This window comes from Scardinius erythrophthalmus (genome assembly GCF_964197995.2).
Source record: "Scardinius erythrophthalmus genome assembly, chromosome: 3".
Classification (NCBI taxonomy): Eukaryota; Metazoa; Chordata; class Actinopteri; order Cypriniformes; family Leuciscidae; genus Scardinius; species Scardinius erythrophthalmus.
The window spans coordinates 9,594,965-9,614,016 of NC_138223.1; the positions used below are offsets into that span (position 1 = coordinate 9,594,965).

The window sequence follows — 19,052 nt, forward strand, 5'->3', positions numbered from 1 at the left end:
TATGTTTTTCTATCCCGGTGGGGACTTTAACCTGAATGCACACAGACTCATGGGGACTCGTGTCACAGTGGGGACCTAAATAGAGGTCCCCATGGGTAAACAAGATTATAAATCATACAGAATGAGTTTTTTTGGAAATGTAAAAATGCAGAAAGTTTTATGGGATAGGTAGGTTTAGGGGTAGGGTTAGTGTGAGGAGATAGAATATACAGTTTGTACAGTATAAAAACCATTAAGTCCATGGAGAGTACCCACAAAGATAGTAAACCGTGTGTGTGTGTGTGTGGCGTGGGCGCGATTGAACAGTAGACACATAAAAACATACTCCATCATTATACAGGACGACATTCAAACTGCAAAGTGTTAACTTATATTTGTGTACAGTTGCAATAAAACACAAAATTGTGCTTTTGTAAAATAATTTCAAGCAATCCACCCCCCGAAAGGCGCTAATTTTAAAATGAAACTAAAATGCTCATGGCTGCACGGGCATTCATAACGGTGCACGTCCATGGCGAGGAACGAGCAGAACAGAGTGAACGTTTTTCAGTTAATTCCTACTTCCATAGGAATTCATTTGAAACGCTCGCTCAACCAATATAAATGTCAGTGCGGACGAACATATTTTACTTTAGTTTTTAAGTTAGCGATTAAAAAGCCCCCAGCGGTGTCACACGTCAGTTAACCGGTGGTAAAATATTCTCACCGTCACATACCTAGTATATTTATATATAGACATAATAGGCCTACCTGATTTTGAACACAAGAGGGCAGTATAGCACTATGTTTGACTTTATTTATGTATTGTTTAGACTAAACAACCATTCTGGCAGTTTTTAAACTTAAAATTCATTCTTAAATTGAAAAAAAAGAATAAAATGTTTAGTTGTGATGTTTGTATACTTTTATATAGAAATAAATGGTATATAATTACATTTTTAGAAAATTTGAGGCTTTAAGTTTTTCCTTTTTGGACATTACTTTAATCCCTCGCCATAGCAAAACCGTTTGAGATATTTATTATCCGTTCACAATTTAGCATATTTAATGTATTTTCATCATGTTGAAAAAGTTTGGTGGGAATAAAATAAATAGTTTAAGAGGAGTGGCTAAAAATTCATAGGCTGATTTTGCAAAAAAATCCACATTCAGACCAAAATATCTGACTTCCTTTTGCTCTGAGCTAATGAATGTAAATTAGAAAGTTGTCCGGCTTGATGAGAACAATATAAAAACATTTTTTTTTTACTGTATTTAAAACTAACCCCCCCACTTTTGTCAAAAGCATGTTGAAAGTGACACACTTCCTGCTGCCAGTTGGTGGCGCTATAACTTTGACTCACAAAAGTCACATCCATCTGATCGGCCTCTTACCACGAACACACTGCTGAAGTTTCATCAAGATCAGTTGATGTATGCAGAAGTTATAACACTTCGTGTCTCTCTTTTCTCGCCATAAATTCGTTTCCTCACCACGGCCAAACCGTTCAAGATATCAAAAATCCGTCCGCAATTTAGCATCCTCAATGTCTTTACTTCATGCTGACTGAGTTTGGAGGTGATTGAATGAATTCTCTAGGAGGAGTACATCACATTCCACAGCAAGCGTTTTCCAAACAACCCATAATAGCTGACTTCCTGTTGGGCTGGCGTGAAACTTGTCAGAGGGAAAGTTGTTCGGCCCGACGAAATCTATATGTGTACCGAGTTTCATATTATTTCATGCAAGCGTGTTTGATATATGGACCAAGTTTTCAGACCCTGTTCAAGAGGGCGCTGTTGAGCCCCCCTGCCACGCCCGTTTCTGAAACTTTTCACATGTCTACTGGCTAATAAGTGTTATGTGTCTGTCGAGTTTCATCCAATTTCAAGCATGTTAAGAGTCTCAAACGCATCCGAAAAGAATATTAAAACTTGATGCGTTGCCACGGCAACAGTATCTAAGATATCAATAATCCTTTCACAGGTCTACATCTGCCCTGTGTTTACATTATACACATAAAGTTTGAAGCAATTCGGGTAAAATTAAGAGGGTGACTTCAAAGCATTTTGAAAGTGACACACTTCCTGCTGCCAGTTGGTGGCGCTATAACTTTGACTCACAATAGTCACATCCATGTGATCGGCCTCTTACAACGAACACACTGCTGAAGTTTCATCAAGATCAGTTAATGTATGCAGAAGTTATAACACACTTCCTGTGTCCCATTATTCGCCATAAATTCATTTCCTCGCCACGGCCAAACCGTTCGAGATATCAAAAATCCGTTCGCAAGAATTCATCCTCAATGTCTTGACTTTATTCTCACCGAGTTTGGTGGCGATCGGATGAAATCCCTAGGAGGAGTATTTCACATTCCATTGTATGCGTTTTCCAAACAACGTATAATAACCGACTTCCTGTTGGGCTTTTGTAAAACTTAGAGCACGAAAGTTGTTCGGCCCGATGAGATCTATATGTGTACTGAGTTTCATATTATTACATGCAAGCGTGTTTGATTTATGGACCAAGTTTTCGGACCCCATTCCAGGGGGCGCTGTCGAGCCCCCCTGCCACGCCCCAGTACCAGCTTCAGCCCGGCCCTGATGGCCGCAGGTTCTGACGTGTGTGCAAAATTTCAAGAGTTTTTGAGCATGTTAAGGGCCCCAAAAGTGGCAAAAAGGCAAAAAAAAAAATAATGAAGAAAAAAAAAATAATCCTTACGGAAACAATAGGGCCTTCGCCCTTTCAGGGCTTGGGCCCTAAAAATCAACTCAAAATATTCATAAATACTATAAACATATAATGACACTGTGACACAATCAGTGGGCACATTTTATTCATTCAGTGTTGTTTTTATGAGCAAAACAAACACTAACGCATTTTCTAAACCATTAAACTAAAAAGTATTGTAGCACTTTATTTTACAGCCCTGTTCCCTATGAATGTACTATGTACTTATTATAGTAAATGCAATAACTGGGTAATAACTAACCCTGAACCTAACCCATGTAGATACCTTATATTAACCAGTACTTTCTTAAGTAAACATACTGTAAAATAAAGTGCAGCCAAAAGTATTATAAAGCCAATTGCAAGATATTAAAGCAAGCAGAGCATTCTTATTTTCTATTTATTTTCCATACATTTTTTTTATTTACTATTAGTGAAAATGTTTCTATTATACATTTTTCTAATTTTAATAAAAATAAAGTTTGTGAAAAACCCTTATGATCACATATTCAGCATGATTTGAGAATGATCCAAAAGGTATCCTTTGCTCCAATGGACACATATGACCTTTTGTGACACCGAGTTCACGTGTTCAGTGCAAAAATTTGCTTATACATAACTGCCAACTTTTCCATATATTGTAATCATTATCGCAACATGTAATGATTGCTTTAACATGCTTAAATGAATACATGACGTTAGCTAACTGTGAGATTTGTATTATTTTAGAACTGTGCATTTCTGCAATATGGCCATTACTTTGACACAGTCACCTGATAACAGATCACTCTTAATTGTAACGTAGAAAAATGCATTTTCTGTAAAGCTGCTTTGAAACGATATGAATTGTGAAAAGCGCTATACAAATAAATGTGCATTGAATTATATTTGATAAGCAACATTTATATCATAACTTTTTCTGTTCTGTTCAATATATTTCCAGGTTTGAGTGAAAAAGAAACCTGAAGTTTTCTCAGACAAACACAGCACAGCAATGCCAATTTATTTAGTAGTTTGCAAAAACTTTGTTCAATTACGTTTCTGCTGAGACTCCTACACACATGCCAGTTTACTTCCCAGTTAACTGCACCTATAGAGTGTGACAGTGACTCAGCTGTCACAGGCAACACGCTCTCTTTGCTCCTCTACACTAACTACTTCATGACCACATCCTGTTTACTGCGGCCCCTGACAGCTGATGGCCATCAGCAGATGTTAATTGGTCCACACAACCATGCAAAGAGACAAGGGGACTTTGCACCTCTCCTACGCAAGATATCATCTCCATCTGTTTAAATATTTAACAAGAACAGACTCCGATAATGATCACACTTTGGCGCAACGAAAGACAGAATGCATAAATCACTCTTCATGCTTTCAGTGAGGGGCGAAGAGGACGCGTCCTAGTCTCACCTTGTGCGTAAGGAGTTGTTGGTGCACGGTCGGCACGTCGCCCCCTACTGGTTTCTGCTGTTCTAGCTCCTCCCTCTTCAACTGCAGCCAGTTGAGCAGCTCTTGTAAGGACATGTGCAAGTGTTTCCACTGATCCACACCTGTATCCAGATACGGCCTAAAGAGTCGTATGGATGGTAAGATGTGTGATACTGCCAAGTGTTAAATCACAGAGACCACCAGAGAGCACTATACTGTCACACCACAGTTGAATTTAACAAAGAATGTGCTAGATAAAGTTGGAGATTTGAGAAATCTTCACATCTTGTATTTGAATATGCATGACAATTAAAAAAAGCTTTTACCAGCTTTTTCCCGTACCAAGGGAAATGTGGCTGGATGAATTAAGACATTATGTGGAAGTATTATTTTTTCCATTTGCTGAAAATATGAGTGGGGCAAAAGACGCAAACCTGTTTCTAGTTGCCAGGGTGTTGCTATGTGGTAAGGTGTTCATAGATAGATTGATAGATGGATAGAAAGATAGATAGACAGATGTACGGATAGTTAAGATGGACAGACAGACAGACAGACAGACAGACAGACAGACAGATAGATAGATAGATAGATAGATAGATAGATAGATAAAATGACAGACAGAAAGAAAAAGAGATAGACATACAGACAGATAGATAGACAGACAGACAGACAGACAGATAGATAAATAGATAGATAAAATGACAGAAAGAAAAAGAGACATACAGACAGATAGATAGACAGATAGATAGACAGATAGATAGATAGACAGATAGACAGACAGACAGACAGACAGACAGACAGACAGACAGACAGACAGACAGACAGACAGACAGACAGACAGACAGACAGATAGATAGATAGATAGATGGATGGATGGATGGATGGATGGATGGATGGATGGATGGATGGATGGATGGATGGATGGATGGATGGATGGATGGATGGATGGATGGATGGATGGATGGATGGATGGATGGATGGATGGATGGATATCTAAACCCTAAGTTTGAGTAATGTTCTAGTAGGCTTATACTTTAAATATAAAGTCAAATAATTGCAGTGATTTGCATATAGCATTAGACAGGCCTGGGGCTTGTATATGATCGCATAATTTTTTCAAAGCCCATTTCTGCTCTGCTTGAATTTTCCCCAGGTTAAAAATAGATGATTAATTGGCCTTACCTTATACTCATAACTTTGTTACACAACTCATGCCACCGCTGCCCCATGCCATCAAGCCGCTTTTGTAGCACCACAGCATTGTCCGTCCCCTCCAGAGATGACACAATACGCTGTCCATTTTCATCTAATGAGTGGTACATCTCCCCATGCGCATCAATCTCTGCTTGGAGATCCTATGAGGATTAAAAGAGATCACAGACATCCAAGTAACAGTTCACTATGTGATTACAGATCAAGAAAGAGTTATACTTCCCCGGATACTTGTTAGATGGTGACATGACATACTTTTGGAACATGTTTTTGTGTGTGTGTGTTATACTTGTTATCAAGAAATAACAGACTGCATTCTACATTAGAATTCAACCAAGCCATATAATATAATATAATATAATATAATATAATATGTATATTATATTACATAAGTGCTGTCAAAATTAACGTGTTAACGTATTAAACTGAAAAAATGAATCACATTAAAAATATTTAGTTTTCAATACCTGAAATTCTTAAAGCACTGGTTACATAGGTCAAAAACAACGAAAACACTAACTTGTTATATTGAAGGGCACAGGTAAATGTGGCATTTATTATAACGGGTTTATGTGAAGATTGTTTTAAATTCACTTAAATTAAAAGTTGTTATATTTTCGAAAGCCTAATAAATGTTAAAATTGATAGCTTTCATTTATACTTATATATAAACTATAGTTAATGCTAAAACTGAGAAAAAAAAAATCAATTTCATAGATACATCAGTAGCACTATTGGTATCGTCATACTGGCCTTCTTTCAAAAAAGAAAAAGAAAAAAAGATGCCAATAAATAAATATTTAAAACAGGCAATTGTCTGTTGTTTGTACATTAATTTGGAGTTTAAATGTTAAATTATTAATAATTAATAATGTATACTAAATTTTATACATTATACTTTTATATTTAAGCATTTATATTTTATAGCAATATTTCAAAATTCATGATTTAAATGGAATTTTTTTTCTCACCATATTTCACAAATCACTACAACTGTAATGATATATTCAAATGCAAAAACAGCAACAACAAATAATAATAAAAAGAAGCTTTTGCATTAGTTTAGAATAGATACAAACAATACTGTTAACAAGCCAAAAATGTTCATATTGTCTTCCGACAATATTTTAAATGCTTGGTTCCCATAGTTTGAGAAGGCATAAACTAATTTCATTCAAAGTCATGATGCAAGCCAAACAAATCCAAAGTCACAAAGCAACTGTGAAGCTGACAGTGAAGATCAAACCTTAACATGATATGTCTTCCTGTGCAACATATCCAGTGAATGAGCGACATCAAATGAATCGAAAACTGTCAACAGCGACAATCCTTTAAATTCCCAACCATGTGGACGTGTCTGACGCGAGGCAAAAACCAGGGAGAAAGGGACATCGCGAGGATGAGAGCGAGAAAATGTATTCTGCGACCATGTGTCTACATGCGACATGAAACGAGCTGCAGAATGCCAGTGGCGAAGGCACACTGGCCCTGTTGTTTGAGGCGAGAGTGGGCACTGCGAGCGAGGACTGGGTCAGAGATGGTTTTCTGGGAGAACAGAGGCTTCTCTTTATAGCCCACGTCTTTGTCTGCCTCTTCATATTTAACTGCGTCTCTGCACCGTTGCCAAACGCACATATCTCCCATACCAGCGAGCGGCGGGCGACCTGGACAATGGACCCGTCAGTTTCATCAGCCTTCCTGATAAATATCACTTTAACTCTAAAGGGCTAATAATAAGAATGGAGTTTCACTTTTTTTTTTTTTTTTTTTGTAATTTCATTATAATGTTTATGTCCTAAAACCCCTGAAAAATAAAACCGCATCAAACTCTACTCTGTAGAATCGTTTAAATCTAAGGAAGAGTGCCATATTTATATCTCAAAATAAAATCTGTATTTTAATGCAGAAATGTTGCATGTGGATGACATTACACACTGAAATTTCATTTTTGAAGTAAATAAAACAAAATACTACTATTTAGTCTTTCTACTTCAAAATTTCACGTTTAATTCAATGTGTTTCTTGCTATTTCTGTGTAATTATTTGTGAAATTTACTAGCAATTTTGGAATTAAAATAGTTTCTACACAAAAAAAATTCAATGTAGAATGTTTTATAAAAGTGAACAAGTAAATAGAAGCTTACTTTAAAAAAAAAGATATATATTGTGCACAGATGTTTGTGAAAAACTTCAGATTGGTAACTTGTGGAGCAGGGTTTCTCTCAACAGTGAGTGTGGCTAAAGGGAAAACCTGGACTGGAGCTGGAGCGGAGTGACTACATGCTTTAAAAGAGGAGGGGAAACTGCTGTTACGTACAGTATGCATACTGCTCATATACCTGCCATTGCCCGAATAAATGCCGCACTGTGGCAGGGTTTTCCAGAAGTCCCTCCTTAAATGTGGCATCTTGTAAGACATTGGCTGTGGTTTCTGCCTCAGTGAGCCAATTCAAGAATTTTTCCAGGTCCAAGTAGAAATGCTGCAATTGCCGTAGTCCAGATTCCAGATCTGCCTCCTTGTCCCCTACACTAAAAAGGGTAATGACTTCATTGTTATACAGAAATAAAGTTGTTAAATTAGTACCTTAATATACTTCAATATTAAATAAATGTTATAATTGGATTGGTAAATTTGCTTAATGCTTCAAGCCGCAGGATTCTCCTGAAAGCAATCGAACCTTAAAAAGCATTTGAAATAACCTCTTATGTACCCTTACTGTGTCAGCAGTGCATTATTTTCACACCATAAATACTTCCTTTCTATGAAAACATTATTATATGCCACTCCACTGGTTGGTGATACTGAAAAATGTAAGATTTAAACAGATGCTCACCGCTTATTGATGTTAGCCCAAGCCAGATTCATGCTCTCAGTCATTTGTTTAACTTTGCTTGTGTCGTCATCTGCATACAGGGTCAGTAGTTTGTTTGCCAGCTCATTGGTGACATTTATGTGAGCTTGCCACTGCTGTATATCCTTAGAAAGTTGCTGCAATAAAATAATATAGAGTTTATTTGTGTTAATCAAATCACATGCATTCATCTAAAGATTTTTTAAGGAATACAAGCGCACTGAATCAGTTTATTAGTCATAGATATTGTGTTTATTTTACATTACCTTGACATCTGCATTTTGGCCTTTTAAATCATCAACACTGTGCGAAATTTTCTTCCAGCTTTCTAGTTTTTCATTGGCTTTCTTGATGAGGGGCTCCACCCTTTTTCTGGCCTCCAACCAATCACTGGAGTCCTTATACATGTTCTGCAGCTGAAGGACCCGGTCCATCAGCTTGGTGTGGGAATCCTCCCAATGTGCCTGCAATTTTTCAACTTGAAATAGAAGAGAACATTTCTGAAAATGGCTTAAACAATCTTAGCTCATATAATGGACATAATAAATATAGACGATATAAAAAATCAAATCAATCAAGCAATAAATTATTGATTGGTTGATTCTGTTAACCAAATACAATTTTATATGCACGTTTGCCTTACAGCATACTGTAGTTCATGTTCAGTAGTGCTGTCTTATGATATGACCTTGAGATGCCCAGTAAAACACAATCCTTGGCACCGGTCATTGTTTAATTTCTGCATTTTTTCAGCGACCAAGCTGCTACAATGTTGACACCCTCATATCACCACAAATAAAGTGCATCACTGAAAGAGGATATGGATATGGACGAGGCAAATCTGACTTACTGCGCTCTGTAATGGTTGCCCGTGTCTCAGGGTTATTGGTTTTGTTCTTCAGGTTCTGCGCCGCAGTGATTTGTTTGTTCAGCTGTGGGCATCTTTGCTCCATGTCTTGCAGTGTTGACTGTAAGATAGTCACAACACAGAGGTCTTACTACTGGGTTGTGTGGCATCTTCTGGTCTCATGTCAGTCATATTGTACATATATATTTTCATGTTAGTCCACATAATATTTTATTATATCCATTTATAATATTATTAATTTATGTTACAATTTAATTAATTAAATTATTTTATAAATGTATATAATTGAACAATATTAATATATACAAATATACAAATGCATCCATTTCGATAAATATTTATAAAATAGCTTAATATGATTACATTTATCCAATACCATCACCGTCCCTCTGACCATTACATTAATTAAACAATCAAAACAATCAATTTAACAGTATTTTCCGTGAATGAATAACTAAAAATGATAAAGTTCTACTGTTCATTTCAAATGCAAAAAGGCTAGACAATCATAAAACAGGTCATTAACATATACTGTGCAGTCGATGCTAACTAACAGTTTATGTAGACTTTAGGGATAAGATAAAAATGTTACAAAAGTGTACAATATATCCACTGCAGGACAGCAAGTATTTTTCTGCGGACATGGTTTAAGAGCTGCAAGATGACGGCATAAACTGACCTTGAGTTTCACCGTCATGTCGTTGATCTCGTCAAGATCTCCGACCATTACTCTCTGAGTCTGAACCATGTGATCCAAAAGAGCGAGCCAATCATCAAGCTCCGTCCAGGATTTATTGAATTTATCAAGGGCTGCATCTCCTGCTGCACTACCAGTCAATGTTACAGCTGGAAAGTAAAAAATTCTCTTTTGTTCAGACTTTCAGATGTCTAACATCACATCACATATGACTAACATGAGATGTTCATGAATTTTAATAGCATATTATTGTAGCTTCAATCATCATGCATTACACGATATCACACCTGCGAGTTGACATTTGTCTCGCCACTCTTTGAGGAGAACTTGAATGGATGTCCAATCTGCACTGAGGCCATCAAACTGCCCCTGGAATGCATCAATGCAGGAAAATTATATTAAATAAAGTTGCATGCCTTGAAGCTGATAGACTGATATAGTCTGATATATTGCATTACAGTACAGTTATGGTAGATACCACTGGGAAGTGTGCAGAATAATCTAATATCATAGTCATAGTGTTTCTGAGATCATATCTAAAGATACTGTGGTCGGTTACACACCTTCTCTGGTTGACATGGAGGTCTCTCCTTTGCCAAAATGGCTTCCACTGCTGGTTTCTTTTCCTTTACATCATCCTCAATCTACACAAAATTAAAATAAGAAAAAGAAATTCACAAAAAACCCTCATTAAAGGAGTAATCTAGCTCTAGGTATAGCTATTTAAAAATGTCCAGGTCCAACCTTTTTATTTTTGCACAGTAAATGTCCAATGACCATGACAGGCACATTTACCACTCAATTCTAAGTAAAGCATCTAGACATTTTAATTTTAAGCTTTTCTTTATTCTCAGTGGTTATAGTCATTGTATTCTTAGCACTATAATACAGTGTATTCTTCTTTGTTATTTAGATTTATCCTTTATATTCGTTCTTTTGATTTTGGGCTGAAATATGGTTTTGAAATACCCTTAACCCTGAAAAGGAGCTATAGTAATAGTTATACTTGCCTTGACAAGCACCATTAACAAGAAACAAATATTGGCTTTTGAGAACAATATAAAGTGACAACATGCAACAGTGTGCAAATAATCAATAAATAATCAGTTGAGTACAACAGAATCAGAGCGAAACCAGCCACAAACAATTGAAAATCACACAAGTACATGTGTACCGATTTTTTCACAAGTTCAGTAACTGAAAGAACAAATGATTTCCTGAACCTATTAGTTCCATGTCTAGGGAAGCGAAACCTTTGCCTTGATGGGAGCAGATGAAACTATGAAGCAGATGCTGGAATGCTAGAAAAGAGACAGCCTATGTCATCTGAAAGACTCTCTTTGTACAAATTTGAGAGACTGTGCAAAATCAGACCAAAGACTTGGGTCATTGAAAGGTCACATCAGACTTTTAAAAAGAATGAAGTTCCCTTAATCTTTGAACTGAATGAATGAATAACCAACATTCTTGCTTCTAGTAGGGATCAAATCAGCAACATGATGGTTCCCAGCCCTGAACTTTTACCACTAAAACACCCATAGCTATTACAGCATAAAGTTTAAATAAGACAGACAACAATATTCTGAAACAGCAAGACTGTGGTCAGTATGTTCTACATATGTGCTTGCTCAAATCTGTGAGATTACCTTTGGGTCTACTGCAGTAGGGGACTGCTCAAGCTGATTCTTTGTAGTGGAAGCCCAAATTGAGAGTTTGGAGAGCTGTCCCTGGTACAAAGACAAATCCCTCAGGAGATCCTCGATTTGTCGCTGCTTCTCAGGAAGATCAGTGGACACCTTTGAAGGAGAGAAAGAGTTCTTTTCAATAAATCACTTACAAAACCTGTTTAGAACATGTCCAGGTCATGTTTTACCCCAAAATCAAAAGAGATATTGGGATATAAAAAAGAATATTAGAACAGAATGAATAAAATAAGAAATATAATTTTTCATAAATACCTTATATTTTTTAGGATTTTACTCTTTTTTTAAATCTTTATATATAAAAAAATAAAAATTAATAATAAGATAAAATAAAGATACTTTCATTTTTTGGACTCGCTGATACCGATGCCTGTATTTTCACTGCATTTGTAATTTTTAAATATATTAGGTAGAGAAACCAAAAGAATATGAATCATATTTGTTATATATATATATATATATATATATATATATATATATATATATATATATATATATATATATATATATATATATACATATATACATACACATACACACATATATATATACACACTATGTTATGGGGTAAGAGACTCACCTTAGTGTATTATAGGTATGCTATTATTCTAGCTAATTTTTTAAAACATCTACGATTACATGGATCTGACTATGATATGACTCAGTGATAATGTCCTCATTAGGCTGTTAACTGAAATTATGCTAGCATTAATCATGCTAAGGTCACAAAATCATTGAATTTAATTTTCCAGTAAGATCAATAGTAGAGAAAGAAATGAATTATTTGTATTACCTTGGCCCATTGCATGTTAATAACCTTCAAATGTTTCTCCAATGGTTTGGCTTTATCAGCTGGGAGAGATGAGCCCTTGCTGTTGATCTGATGAAGAGTTTGCTTTCTGCTCGGCAGTTCCACCACCCGGGCCTGAAGATTTTCACACACACATATTAATTATCTGCTTCTCATTGTGACTCATTTTTGGTGATTTGCCTCATGGGAGAATTTTAATTCTAATATGGAGCTAAAAGCTATGTTTTTCACCCATGTGTGAGCTAATTGCATCTTTTTAAGCTACTGATTTTTACCTTCACTTTTTCTAATGTTGCACTGAGCTGCTCCTTGTGACCTGCTTCTACAGGAAGTGAAGCTACAGCATCTGCAGCATCCAGCCAGGATTGAAACTCCCCAATGTCTTCATTTAACTTGGCAAGAACAATTTTTGCCCCGGCAGACCTAAAACACACAGCAGCCATGTTAATGCATTCCTTCAAAATAAGGACAAAAGAGGGCAATTATGTAGGTGTTTGCTGCTCAAATTGAATTATGCTAAGGTATTCAAACGTGCGCAGCTCTCTCATAAGCTGCCTGCATTAATATGTCCTGAATTTTTACTAACCGTCTCTTGATCTCAGCAAGCTGGTTGGACACTTTGGCCCAGCGGGAGTTGATAGAGGCGAGCTGCTGTTTAATGTAGTCCCTGTCGTCTTTACTGCACAGTGGAGTCAGATCTGTCCCAAGCGCATTGAGCCCCTTCACTGCTGCTTCCTGTTTCTCAAACTCTCCCTGGAGCTCCTGGGAAAGTAGAGAGTCTTAGTATAGATGGTCTGAAAACTAATCTAACATGATAACTAATCTAACATTAATGTAACATACTTACTATATTGCCTAAAAATCTGATAATACTTTCTGCTAAATAGTTCACCCAAAAATAAAACTCACCCCAAGGCCATCTAAGATGTATATGACTTTCTTTCCTCAGCTGAAGATTCCAGGATTTTTTCTCCATCTAATGCAAGTGAATGGTGCCCAACGTAGACCTTTCCCAACATGCATGTCTCGTGAATGCACTTTGCAGAGCTGCACCAAGGCGAGCATTTGTGGTTAAAAAGTTTTTATTTTTTTATTTTTTATGAAAATGACGGATTGTTTTACAAGAGAAGATTATTCGTGTGGTGCTCTTTGAAGCTGCCTAAATATGGATTTTGTACTGTCAAAAATGGTCTATATTGGGCACCATTCACTTGCATTCGATGGAGAAAAGTCCTGGAAAGTTTTCCTCCAAAACTTTAATTTCTCTTCGATTCTGCTATGAATTTTCCACTGCATAAGAGGCGTGATCAACAGGCATAGTTCCAATGACACTGTATGCAATTGGATAGTCCTTCAACCAATCAGACCAACGATCCGGGCGACGTACTTTGCAGAGCTACGCGAAAACTCAAGGCAGGAAATGTGTAACCAAACGTGTTGATCAGCGGTTTGCAGAAGCAGCAATGGAATAGAGCCATTTTTGCAGGTTATGCAAAAAAAAAAACATGAAAGTTAGTGGTATTTACACCCACTCGAGTGATTTGTTTGCTAAAAAGAAGCCATTGAGCATCGTCGAGAGGTTAAAAAGGAATTGGACAGAGCCGTAACGGCTCTGGAATTGGATTGGATTAAAGCCGCCAATAGCGCGCCAGGTGGATGAGCCAGTTTGTGATTGGTTCCCGCAAATTTGTAAAGGAAGCAGGATAGATAAATGTACAGGTTTCCAGCCTGAGCTGCAGGGCGAAATCAAATCGGGCAGATCGAGCTGGGTTTACCCAGTCTACATGGGGTGAGTGATAATCAGCAAATCTTTTGATGAACTAGTTCTTTAATATAGTATTATATACAATGTAATTTGTTAATTTGTATATATTATCATAATTAAATTCTAAAATTGTAAAATGTATGTTTACCTTGAGATGATCTCTGTTATTAATGGGGTCTTGCTCATACTTCATAATCGTCCTCTCAGCCTTTGTGAGCCAATCGTCAAGCCCTTTAAGCTCTTCGCTGAATTTCTTCGATTTTTCAAGGCGTCTGGACAACAGCACAAAAATATTGAGTGTCAGAGAGTAAAGAGAGAGTATGTTCTAAAAACAAAAGCAATAAAAATCAATATTGGGATTTAAACAGCAAAATTTATTAGGGTAAAAAGTTAATGTCCACATATTGTTTAGTTATAAAGCACATAAAAACAATCTCACTTTTGTGGTTTCTTTACTTAATATGGACTATTTGATAGCTTATTTAGCATGACTTCTCTACTTATGACCAGTAGGTAGCGTTCTATACTTAATCTGTTTAGTTATTGTAAGCTGAAATAAAATATAAATATTAGATTAAAAACAAACAAAAATTTAAATATAGATATTTTCAACTAAATGAAATAAAATAAGTTTAAGTAAAAAATAAGTTAAATAAAATAATTAAGTACTTTGCAAGTACTAAAATTACAACAAAAAAAATAGAAAAATAGAAATAAAATGACAAGCACATAAAAATGACTAAAATAAAAATGAAAAACACAAAATATAAAAATAAAAGATAATTCAAAATATTAATAAAACATTAACAAAAAAGAAAATATATTCTTATGCATGCACATACAGAATCGCATTCATGTTTCTGTAATAGATATAAAAGTAATATGGTACAGTGCATTTAGAAAGATGTAGAATAACCTTAGAAAATAATTCAAGTTTATACAAAGACAAACTCTTCTGAACAACAAGACTGAATAACACACACTATTTTGCTATTGGCAAATTACAACAGCGTGATGTCATTCATCCTTACGTGAGTCTGTCGTGATAGAGCTTTTTAAGGTTTTCCCAGTTGGCTCTGAGCAGTTGGACCAGTAAACTCTCCTCAGGAAGAGAGGCTCCCTTGGCCAAAGCCTCTGTCACTGGACTCTCCAGTTTATCCAGATTCAATTTAACCTCCTGAATCACGTGACACAAAAGATTAAAGCATTTACATTATTTCTGTATTAATTATTCATTATTTCTGTACTAAAAAATCTGTATTATGCAGGCCAGACAAGTAATTTGGCAATGTCACTTTGTAAAGAAAGACGTTTGCGTTCTCGGGCCACCAAACACCGTTGTCGTGCAAATGAACGGCCAGAATGCATTAAAAGTTAAAAGTATAGCGGAACAATACATTTTTTCAAGAGCTGCTGTAAAGCCAAAACAATCTCTGTTCCATTAATTTCATATTATCACTGTAAAGCTGCTTTGAAAAAAATCTGTATTGTTAAAAGCGCTATATAAATGAAGGTGACTTGACTATTTTTACTGCTGTTTCAGTGGTAAAACAAATTGTTCATGTAAAGATAATGAGTAAATCAATAATAGACTGAATCAGCTCATGGACACAAAAATGCATTGGCTAATAAAAATGATTCAAAGAAATGAGACGGTTTATGATATAACCTTAAGGCACTTTTCTTGTTGAGAAACGTTGATGAATGCTGCAGACCAGCGCTCAGGAGAGTTCAGCAGAGCCTCGTTGTCAGCGATACACTGCAGCAAAAACTGCAGCTCCTGCACATACAAGGATGGAGAACAATGCGTCTCATTCAATTCGACTATTTTACTCTGATGTAAAAACAGGTTATTGTGCAATGAAGAGCAATAAGAAAAATTAATGTTTAAGAAAAAGAAAAAAGAAAAAACACTTTTCACTTTTTAAATCAATCCCTCATTAAAGACTGTCCATTATTACAGAGCCCCTAAAGGGGAATGGTAATGGAAAAAATATGAGATGATATATTTCATATTTTCGCTCACAAAACTTTGTTCTTTTTTGAGCAAACACACAGCTTCTTGTGGGAATGCAAAACATTTTGAGAGCAAACGCAAAGTTTCTCAGGGGAATGGAACATTTTGAGAGAAAATCCAAAGTTTCTCAGGGGAACGAAAAACATTTGCGAAAGAACGCAAAAGCATTGATAAATAAGTTTTCCTCCCATCTCTCATTTTTTTCCTTTATGTCCCTTTAGGACACATTACATTGATTTTACCACAGGCAATTTTCCCCAATATTTCAATATTTAACATAAATAAAGATTTACTTTCTTTTCCTATTATTGACTTTTTTAACAACTAAGAGCAGACTTACATTTTTGTGGCGAACTTGATTGAATTTAACGTCCAGCCCTGCCCAGCGTTTATTGACCGGGAGGAGGCGGGGCTCCACTAGCTTGCCAGCTCCGCCCTCTGAAAGCACTCGGCCCAGTCCACGCAAGTCCTCCAACTTTGGGCATTGATGTTCAATCTCAGAACCGATTGCCTGATAGAAAACGTCCAATTATTTTAGTGTACAGTCCTAAAATATTCTTAAACTTGTTAAGATGGAAGGATAGGGACCTCTATACTGTTTAAAAACATCCCTGGGTGAGGAGAACTTTGAAAGGGAATATAATTATTTAAAGACCCATAGTGTTTACAGTAAAGAAACGTTGGCTCTCACTTTCACTCTCGGCTCCTCTGGGGGATCTGGAAGCTCTGCTAGGGTCTTCTCAATTTTGTCCAGCCACTGCATCATGTCATCGGTTTTCTTACAGAACTGATACCACTGCGGGGCAAGAGCAAGGGCCTTCTTCTTTCTCAGGGCTCTCAGATTCTATGAACACAGAATGAACATATTATGACTTATTATATACGTCAAAAACTATACAGTATGTCCACTTGATTGCCACAAAGCAAAACATGATTTAAAAAAGTTTTACACACCAACCGTAGCCCAAACACCCCATAAGCTTGATTGTGACTACCCTAGAAACTAGCCAATTTTTTAACCTTAAGTTTTGACCATGTGTCACACCTACTGTAAGAGTTGACCATACAATTATCTTTAATACCAACTATTTATTCATTTTTACAAGAATTCACTAGTGCAGTATTTCATTTTGGAAATATTTCAAATACCAAATCTGATTGGATGATGGTATTAATGTTGTTTCAGGACCAATAAAGGACTGATCCAGGAACATATCTTCAATCCTATATAAAATCACATAGAATCCAGAACGCACTTGTCACAGAATATATATCTAAAATAAGCCAGTCAAATTGGTTCAAGCATAAACCTCACAAAATTGTGTTAGATTTTTTTTTAGAATGGGTAAAGTAAAATTATAAAAATGCATTTATTTAACTTTTAAGTAAATTTGTCTTGTTTTAAGAAAGCTTTACTGAAAAACAATAAATTATTTTTTGTAATGTATAATCAACCAGGCATTAAGAGCTTTTGCATTACTACAAAATTACACAGTATGGCCAGTTATATAATATTTGATGCAGTACTTAAAGAACAAACATTTAAATTTAATGAAATGCAATGAGCCTAATGTCAAGAGCCTGTAAATGCATTCTCATGGCCTTATTTCCGAATAAAATGTGTACTTGACATGTAAACACGCTCAGTAATTACCTTTAGAGTGTCATATTTGTCATGAAGAAGGTTGTGTTTCTCACGGACGGCCTCTCTTTTCTCCCCGGAAGGAGTTCTCTTGAGGAGATTTTCTCCTTTTAAGAAAAGTTCATTTAGCGCATCCTCATCTATGCCCTGTGACAGAAAAACAGAAAAATATAATATTAAATGTCAAAACCAATCAATCAATCAATCAATCAATCAATCAATCAATCAATCAATCAATCAATCAATCAGTCTGTCTGTCTGTCTGTCTGTCGTCTGTACACGTCTATCAGACCATTTGCAGCGAAGTAATGCAGTGATGTACTGTGCCAGCATTTGTTACTCATGAACCAGATCCACTCCCTGAAACTCATTATCTTTCTTGTCATGATATCTTTACGCGAAAGCTCGGAGGCTGTTTCAGCCTTTCGTTGCTCGTGCGGTTCCAATGACAGAAATTAATTTTAGCCAAAGAAACAGCTGAGAGTATTTTCTTACCGCATCCTCCAGGAAATCGTCCTCTTTTAGACTTTCACCTAATTTAATCTCCTCGTCCAGCACCTGGAGCCATATATTAGCCTGTCTGTGGTACTCGTCTAACTCTTGAGAGGAGGCCTGAAAAAAAAAAAAAAGAATAATAATAATTTCTAAGTGGTTTAATAAGACAATGTCACTGATGATTTTAGGATTAAACAAAGGGAGAGAAATCAGAATAAAATCCACCACAGCCCTATGTATATGTGTTCTGTATGTATACAAATATCAGACATACAGCTTTTCATAAGACTACCTGTCCCATTAAAATCCTCTTTGCGACGATGTCAAAGCGCTGGTTGAGCTGTTCTAGCTTCGGTTTCACCTGAGCTTTACTGTGTTCCCCTGTGTTCTTTATAAGGTCCTCCGCCAGAACCTGCACCGCTTCAACCTTCCCCTTCATCTCCTCCAGCTCTATCCGCAAACCCTGAAATAAAACCCCAAAAATAACAACACATCAATTATGTGTGCTACATTTTGAAAACATATACTATATATTCAATCAATTCCAAGTGTAAAAAAAAAAAAAATATCAAGGCCTGCCCTACATTTTTCTGTTCAATAAATTGTTTTTTTGTTATAATTCATGTATACATGTAAACTTTCTAAAACTTCAAAATGCACAAAAAACAAATGTACAGATATAAATATTTTGGTAGTATGGCATAAAAGATTATTATATTTACTTTATAGAGGACAACAGAAATGATCAATTTTATAAAATTAAAATACTATTTTCTTTATGTGTCTGTCTGTTTTGTTCTCCCTAATGGCCAAATCTAGAGCTTTATTTTCTGCAAATTGCTTCCA

At 36.0% G+C, this 19,052-nt stretch overlaps 1 protein-coding gene across 4 annotated transcripts in view; it reads right to left on the bottom strand.

The window, feature by feature from the left end:
- Positions 1–19,052, bottom strand: part of dmd (dystrophin) — a 113,308-nt gene that overhangs the window by 49,329 nt on the left and 44,927 nt on the right. For all 4 annotated transcript variants that reach the window (XM_081361872.1, XM_081361873.1, XM_081361874.1 and 1 more), the window contains exons 37-57: positions 18,499–18,669; positions 18,207–18,323; positions 17,724–17,858; positions 16,761–16,913; positions 16,410–16,580; positions 15,722–15,832; positions 15,084–15,229; positions 14,201–14,324; positions 12,874–13,049; positions 12,563–12,710; positions 12,270–12,401; positions 11,420–11,569; positions 10,337–10,417; positions 10,061–10,142; positions 9,756–9,922; positions 9,059–9,176; positions 8,475–8,686; positions 8,191–8,345; positions 7,696–7,885; positions 5,327–5,499; positions 4,127–4,283 (exon numbers count right to left, since the gene is read on the bottom strand). In XM_081361872.1, coding sequence (XP_081217998.1) covers positions 4,127–4,283; positions 5,327–5,499; positions 7,696–7,885; positions 8,191–8,345; positions 8,475–8,686; positions 9,059–9,176; positions 9,756–9,922; positions 10,061–10,142; positions 10,337–10,417; positions 11,420–11,569; positions 12,270–12,401; positions 12,563–12,710; positions 12,874–13,049; positions 14,201–14,324; positions 15,084–15,229; positions 15,722–15,832; positions 16,410–16,580; positions 16,761–16,913; positions 17,724–17,858; positions 18,207–18,323; positions 18,499–18,669 — 3,069 coding nt within the window. The remainder of the gene's footprint in view (positions 1–4,126; positions 4,284–5,326; positions 5,500–7,695; positions 7,886–8,190; positions 8,346–8,474; positions 8,687–9,058; positions 9,177–9,755; positions 9,923–10,060; positions 10,143–10,336; positions 10,418–11,419; positions 11,570–12,269; positions 12,402–12,562; positions 12,711–12,873; positions 13,050–14,200; positions 14,325–15,083; positions 15,230–15,721; positions 15,833–16,409; positions 16,581–16,760; positions 16,914–17,723; positions 17,859–18,206; positions 18,324–18,498; positions 18,670–19,052) is intronic.